At 48.3% G+C, this 7815-nt stretch overlaps 1 protein-coding gene across 1 annotated transcript; it reads left to right on the top strand.

The window, feature by feature from the left end:
* The first annotated feature begins 5145 nt into the window (after positions 1-5145).
* Positions 5146-7387, top strand: LOC123105895 (uncharacterized). The gene is made up of 4 exons (XM_044528098.1): positions 5146-5671; positions 5770-6213; positions 6309-6740; positions 6870-7387. The coding sequence occupies exons 1-4, from the start codon at positions 5228-5230 to the stop codon at positions 7011-7013; spliced, it is 1464 nt and encodes a 487-aa protein (XP_044384033.1). The 5' UTR covers positions 5146-5227; the 3' UTR covers positions 7014-7387.
* The last annotated feature ends 428 nt before the right edge of the window (positions 7388-7815 follow it).

Raw genomic sequence — 7815 nt, 5'->3', positions numbered from 1 at the left:
AGCGGGCGACGAGCGGCTGCAGCGCGAGGAGTGGCGATGGCGCGGGCAGCAGAGGAGCAGGGCGCGGGCGGTGCGGCAAGGGAGAAAGGAGGAGGCGCAGAGGTGCAGGCGGGCATGTGGGGCACGGGAGGTGGAGCCACGGCCGCGGCGGAAGGCGCAGCCCTGGTGCGGCTCCAGCGTGGCCGGACATGGTCATGGCGCGGCCAATAGCGCGCGCGTCCAGGACCGGGCGTTGGGAAGGCAGCGGCGGGAGTGGGGCGAGGTGCGGTGTGACGCGGCTGGTGCAAGGCTTGGCCGTGGTGAGCTGGGTTGCGCGCACAGCCACGACGAGCTCGTGGCCAAGGCGGACAACGGCTTCGGCCTCGAGAAGGGGAACGACTACGGTGGTGGATACGCGCGGGAGAGAGAGGGGAAGGGACTAGATGCTCACGGAGAGCCTGTAGACGTGCAAAGCGGGCTCGGGGAAGAGCTCGACGGCGAAGGGTTCCGGCGATGGGGACGGCGATGTAGAGGTGGAAGACGGCTCGATCCCGATGTGGTGACGGCTCCTGGGTCGTGTTTGTTGGCGTAGAGGGCATAGTGGAACACTGCGGAGCGGCTGGACACAATAGAGCGGCGAGGGGAGGTCGGTGGTCGCGCCGGCAGCAAATCCACGGCGACGACTGTTCTCGGATTCGCGTGGGAGAGAAGGGAAGCGACACATGGAGGGAATGAATGGCGCTAGGGTTCGCCGGGGGGCGCGGGGTAGGTCTTGCAGGCAGGGTGGGGGTGCGGATGGCCGGCGTGTGTGCATCGCCGGCAATGGCGCCGGCGGATGAGCGCCACACTCATCCCTGCTTCTATAGCTGGAGATGAGGGGGGCAAGTGTGGTGTGGGTTGGGCCTGGTGGGGTGGTTTTGCCCCCGGTGGGCTAGGCCCGGGGGGATACGGGAAGGGGTTTCTTTTCCCCCAACCTTTTCGTTTTGTTTGGCCTTTACTTTTTAGTTATTCTTTTCTTAATTGTTTTATTTTAGTTACCTTTTGAATTTAGTTTTATAAAACTTACCACTAGTACTTAAATTTGCATTTATAAATATACTACTGCCTCAATAATTATGGCACCCAATTAAAATAGTTTAATATTTTGTTAATTATAAAAGGCAATTAATTAATTGTTTTTGTTGCTGCTCTACTTATTTCAGAGCATCTAAATATTTTATAAAAGTGTGTTTTCTTCACCAATATTTATTATGGATTATGGGCCACTCATAGAACATTTTAGTTTTAACGTTTGAAAACTTTTACCGTTTGACTTGGTTTTTGATCTTGAATTCGAACCATTTTCGAACTAACGCGAGATTAGCAACAGTAATCGAGGTGACGTGGCATCATTAGAAGAGGTTTACTGTAGCTTAAATACCCGGGCGTCACACGTTGTGACGTTTGGTAAGACACAAAGTGTCCCTCCGGTAAACGAGAGTTGCATAATCTCATAGTCATAGGAACATGTATAAGTCATGAAGGAAGCAATAGCAACATACTAAACGATCGTGTGCTAAGCTAACAGAATGGGTCATGTCAATCACATCATTCTCTTAATGATGTGATCCGTTAATCAAATGACAACTCATGTCTATGGTTAGGAAACATAACCATCTTCGATTAACGAGCTAGTCAAGTAGAGGCATACTAGTGACACTCTGTTTGTCTATATATTCACACATGTATTATCTTTCCGATTAATACAGTTCTAGCATGAATAATAAACATTTATCATGATATAAGGAAATAAATAATAACTTTATTATTGCCTCTAGGGCATATTTCCTTCAGTATAAACAATTGTTGGGATGTGAATTGGGGGCCTTACCTTCCACGTATTTGGGCATACCAATTCACCGCCGCAAGCTAACAAACAGAGAATGGAAGTGCATTGAGGATCGATTTGAGAAGAAACTGAGTTGCTGGAAGGGAAAGCTGATGTCATATGGGGGCTGATTTATTCTTATTAATTCAGTTCTCGTGAGTATGCCCATGTTTCTTTTGTCTTTCTTCGAGGTACCGGTTGGAGTTCGAAAAAGACTAGATTTCTATCGTTCCCGTTTCTTCTGGCAGAGTGATGACCTGAAGAGAAAATATAGACTTTCTAAATGGGATATTATTTGTCGACCGAAAGAACAAGGGGGCATGGGTATCAAAAATCTCGAGGTGAAGAACAGACGTCTTCTCAGCAAGTGGATGTATAAGCTATCTGTAGAGACGGAGGCCACATGGGCACAGATTCTCCGTAATTAGTACCTTCGTTCCAAAACTTTGTCCCGAGTGACAGTGAGGCCGATGGACTCGCCTTTTTGGAAAGGACTGATGAGAGTTAAATCAGTCTTTTTCAATAGGACAAAGTTTATAGTCGGTAACGGTACCTCTATGATATTCTGGGAGGATACATGGCTAGGGAAAACACCCCTCACGCTTCAATATCCTTCTCTTTATAGCATTGTTCAAAGGAGAGACGCCTTCCTGGCGACAGTACTTCAGTCCACTCCTCTCAATATTCACTTCAGGGGAACGCTAGCCAGAAACCGTTGGGAAGCTTGGCTCCATCTGGTGAGACGATTGATGGATGTGCAGCTTTCTCAACAACCAAATCAGTTGTGATGGAAGCTAACTAGGAATGGAGAATTTACGGTTAAATCCATGTATCTGGATGTTATCAACGCTAGCTCTATTCCTAGTTCAAAACATGTCTCGAATGTCAAAGTACCTTTGAGAGTTAAAGTGTTTATGTGGTTTGTACACAAACAAGTCATTTTAACTAAGGACAATTTGGCAAAACGCAACTGGACTGGTTCCAAAAGATGTAGTTTTTTTTTTTGAAAAGTGGGGTCTCCCCAGCCTCTGCATCAGAAAGATGCATACGGCCAACTTAATAAAATAGCAAATAGGTTCAACAAAGGTCTTAAAGTCTCAATGAAAGTACAGAAAAGCTCACAGAGAGCCAATAAAAAAGTAGCCATAAAGCCACAACCGGCTGGCATAAGAAAGATAGGGAAACTAATTGCAAATCCTATTACATGACCGCCATCCAAACCGGTTGAAAATATCCCGTGCTACCATCTGCCACCGGATAGATCCAGTAACCAAACGCTCCCTGGCCTCCGTCGGAGTGAGTAGCGACCTCATACGGATCTACGCAGTGGCTCAGAAGATAACCTACAAAAAATGAATATTTGTTGTTCCGTTAAAAACCAAATCATTTCTGCAGTTCCAGACTGCCCACAATAAAGCACATACTCCTACGCAAATGTGTCTCATTGTTTCGGACTCTATCCTGTTAAGCCACGTCCCAAGTAATGTGCTGACAGAATTCGGAGGAGTAATGTTAAAATCTATGTGTACTGTCCACCATAGAACTTTTGCCAACGGGCAGTCAAGAAAAAGGTGTTTGATAGTTTCATCCCGATCACAAAAACTACATATAGTAGGTCCTGTCCAGTTACACTTTGCCAGATTGTCCTTAGTTAAAATGACTTGTCTATGTAGTTTTTGTGACCAGGATGAATCCATCAAACACCTCTTTCTTGACTGCCTGTTGGCAAAAAAATTATGGCGGACGTTCACATAGCTTTTAATATTTCTCCTCCGAATACTATCAACACGTTATTTGGGACTTGACTTGACGGGATAGATTTCGTAACAGCGAGACATATTCGTGTGGGAGTATGTGCCTTATTATGGGCAGTATGAAACTGTAGAAATGATTTGGTTTTTAACAGAACAACAAATACTCATTTTTTGCAGGTTATCTTCCGAGCCACTGCGTTGATCCGGCCAGGGAGCGTTTGGTTACTGGATCTATCCGATGGAAGATGGTAGTACGGGTTATTTTCAACCGGTTTGGATAACGGTTATGTAATAGGATAGGCAATTGGTTTTTCTATCTTCATTTTGCCAGCCGGGTGTGGCTTTACTTTTACTCTTTTGCTCTTTATGAGCGTTTTTCGGGTTCGTTTGTTTGAGACTTCAAGAATTGTGTTGAACTTATTTGCTTTTTAATAAAAGTGACTGTATGCATCGCTCTGATGCAGAGGTCGGGGATCCTCCTTTTTTTTAAAAATATATTGTTCGAACCGCAAACAAAGACAAGCAAGTGAAGTGTCAATCAAGAAAGAGATTGTTAATGGTTTTTTGCTGACCACAAAATTATCTAAGTAGGGATCACTTCTAAAACAAACCCTTCTAAAAACACACCAATAGAAATTTTTAGTGTTGGTGTGATGCAAGATCACACGGGTATGGTTGTCAATTCCTCTTTGGATAATATTTCAGATTGTTTTAGTGTCGAAGACGTGGAGCTGGGGCCTTGTCTGACAGGCTTTTACATTGCCATCATATTCCAGACTTTTATATTGCCATCATATCCCCTAATCCTATGTTCCTCAAGAAGGATTGCTTAAATGTGTAGAAGCATTTGTCAGATTCAGTGTCGAACAAAGGGCACTTATGTTGGCATGAAGAAAGGGGAGTTGGAACTTTTGCAACTCTTGCCTGATGTATGTTTGGTTAAGATCCACCGAGAGATGGAAACGACATAACTCATAGTATTACTACATTTTGTATGAGTGCGACTTCTGATGGGGTGTTGGTTGGAGCTGCCGTATGGGTCAATAATAATATATGAATATTCATTAGTGCTAGAGCTCACGTAGATGATTGCTTTTTTTTTGAGGGATACGTAGATGATTGCAGAGGATCCCAGATATGCCCCAAGAAAAAAAACAGTGTGTACAACTGTGTACTCTCTCCGTCCGCAAATAAGTGTACATCTAGCTTTTGTGCTAAGTCAAAATTTTAAAATTTTGACCAACTTTATAGAAAATAATAGTAATATATATAGCATCAAATTGATATATTATCAAAGTACAATTAAAAACCAATCTAGTGGTACTAATTTGGTGCCATAAATGTTTTTACTTTTTTCTAGAAAGATGACCAAAGTTTTAAAACTTTGACTTAAGATAAAAACTAGATGTACACTTATTCACGGACGGAGGGAGTACACTGCAGTGCGGAGCAGCCCAACAACTCCCAGCGTAAGTTAGGCCCGAACACCACTCGGGCCTATATAAAGCCCTACACATCTTCCGCTCGGAAACAAGCCTACACACACCCATCCGATCCTCTCTCTTCCCTTCAGAAGAAAGAACCAAAAAAGTTGGGCCGTGCAAGGAAGGATCGGAGCCGCCGCGGGATGGGGCTGCCGCTGCCGCGTCGCTGCTGCAACTGCGGGGATCCGGTGACCATGCCCTACCTCGGCGGCCACGGAAGGGCGGCGGCGGCGGCGGAGGGCGGAGAGCAGCGCCCTCCCTGGGTCTCTCATCTCGCCGCCGCGGACTTCTCCAAGCCGTGCTCCAGGGACCGCGTCTGCGACACGTGCGGCGGCGCCGCCTTCTGCGGCCACTGCTGCGAGGAGCACCACCGCGGCCACGTCACCTCCCCCGCCCCCACCGACGACGACGCCACCGACCACCGGAGGGATTCCTTCTGCATCGGCTGCCGCGTCGCGTTCTGCTCCGAGCTGTGCGCGCACCACGGACTGGGCCACGAGGTTATCCTCGTCGACGAGTACGAAGGATGGCACTGCGCGCGATGCACCGGGTCGGAGCGGTGGTTCGCCGTCTTCGCGGGCATCCAGGTCTCCACGAGATCCATGGATTCGGGGTTTTTTACTCTCGAATTGATTGATCGTGCCAGTTGATTCGGGGTTCCCCGACTGGTTTGGCTATGCTGCAGACCTTCCGGGACAACGAGGGCAATCTGCTGGTGCCGCTGCACCGGAAGCCGGCTGCAGCTGCAAAGCCGGTCGAGGACGGACCGTGGCCTCCTCCGTGGATGTTCGAGCTCGTCACCACCGACTTCGCCAAGACGTGCGCCCGGGACCGGGTCTGCAACACCTGCGTGGGCGCCGCCTTCTGTGGGCATTGCTGCGGGGAACACCACCCAGGCCACGACACCGCCGCCTACATCCCGGAGGACGGCTTGGAGGCTACCGTGGTGCACCGGAGAGACTCGTTCTGCACGGGCTGCCGCGTGGTCTTCTGCTCCGACCTGTGCGCGCACCACACAAGCGGCGAGGGCCACGAGGTCATCCCCATCGACGAGTTCATCGAGTGGCACTGCGTGCGATGCACCGGCTCCGAGCGGTGGTTCCCCGCATTGCACTGCTTGCTCAGGCTGGTCGGTGACTTGATCGATCAACCATGCCGTGTTTTTAGATCGATCTGGGAGTGGTTGGTAGTTTCTTTGTCTGTTGATTCTTAATTTGGCTGCAGGCTTTCGTGGACGAGCATGGCAACCTGTTCGTACCTTTCCAGTGGAACGGGGAGGTTGAGGACGGCGAGGAGTTGCCTTGGTGGATGACTCACCTCGGGACCGCAGACTTCTCCAAGACGTGCACCAGGGATCGCGTCTGCAACACCTGTGGCGGCGCCGCCTTCTGCGAGCACTGCTGCGGGGAGCACCACCGAGGCCACGACACCTGCGCAGCCGCCACGGACGAGACGGAGGGTTCGGTGGCACCCGCGGGGTACCGGAGGGACTCGTTCTGCATCGGCTGCGGCCTCGCCTTCTGCTCCGAGCTGTGTGCGCACCACGCGGGTGGCGACGGCCACGAGATCATCCCCGTCGACGTCTACGGCGACCGGCACTTCCTGCGATGCACCGGGTCAGAGCCGTGGTTAGCCTCCGCCTTCGGCGACATCGAGGTCCGTAACGCGATCGATCGGGCACCCTACTGTGACTCTTAATCTGACAGTAGTTGTAGACTTGTACTGTAGTTACGTTCTTTGCTGATTGGGAATTTGGTATATGTTGGGTTGCATTTGGTGGTGCAGACTTACGAAGACAAGGACGGCAACCTGATGGTGCCCGGGGAACGAAAGCGGTCCATGATCCCTGAGCCGGGCCTGAGGTACGCCACTCGCCACTGCGGCGGAACCACCGTGCCGCCGGCCGCTGCGAACCCGTTCGTCTTCTAGGAGATCGATGGATGGGGGTGAGGCCGTGAGGGTCGTTAGCTAGTGAAGGAGTGGTGATTGCCTGGCTATTACATCTATGATCTGGAATATCGCGTGGCGTCCTGGCGTTGGATTTGAACCACCATGATCGAGGAACTTCGGAACTGTTCGAAAGTGTCGTCGGTTGGATAGATTTCGTGTCTATATTGAAATGCCTGGATCTTGAGATCGTCAAGCCATTTTTACATGTGTTTTGGTTAAGCATGCGAAAGAATGTCGAACCATCTAAGACGGATTTCCTGTTGAACAATACATTGCGAATGACTTCCACGTTGAGCTGTGTGTTGTTCGCAGCTTTTTTCTTGTATTCGAGCTTTTGATAGAGTTTTATCTAATTGGTTTGTGCATCCATGCATGTGATGGTATTCGGTTGTTGAGGTGCTTCAGTAGGAGATTTGGGGCATGTAATGCTGATTTTGGTTTACTAGTAAATGCGCAAAATATTTAGGCAATATATTAATTGCACATATTAATTGCACGTGAATTTTAGGTATGCTATTATTTGTGTGTTAATCTTATGATTAATGCAATATTTGATATGATATTAATTACACGTTAAACACGTTTAATGCTCGTCATTGGAGCAGTCTAGGTTGTTGAATTAACTTAGTTCAATGGCTGATTAGTTGGATCTGCATCTTTGGTTTTTTTTATATTGGTATATATATAGATATAGATATAGATGAATTGTTATTCCTTGCTTTTGTTAGCTTCCTGAATGTTAGATATTGTGTGTTACAAATTCAGTTTTGCTAAAGCACAT

Source organism: Triticum aestivum, chromosome 1A (assembly GCF_018294505.1).
Source record: "Triticum aestivum cultivar Chinese Spring chromosome 1A, IWGSC CS RefSeq v2.1, whole genome shotgun sequence".
NCBI lineage: Eukaryota > Viridiplantae > Streptophyta > Magnoliopsida > Poales > Poaceae > Triticum > Triticum aestivum.
This window is presented reverse-complemented; position numbering and strand designations above follow the sequence as displayed.

Coding starts and splice junctions, on each gene's coding strand:
- LOC123105895 (XM_044528098.1), top strand. CDS start 5,228: ATGGGGCTGCCGCTGCCGCGTCGCTGCTGCAACTGCGGGGATCCGGTG. Junction 5,672..5,769: donor CCGTCTTCGCGGGCATCCAG/GTCTCCACGAGA, acceptor GCTATGCTGCAG/ACCTTCCGGGACAACGAGGG. Junction 6,214..6,308: donor TGCACTGCTTGCTCAGGCTG/GTCGGTGACTTG, acceptor ATTTGGCTGCAG/GCTTTCGTGGACGAGCATGG.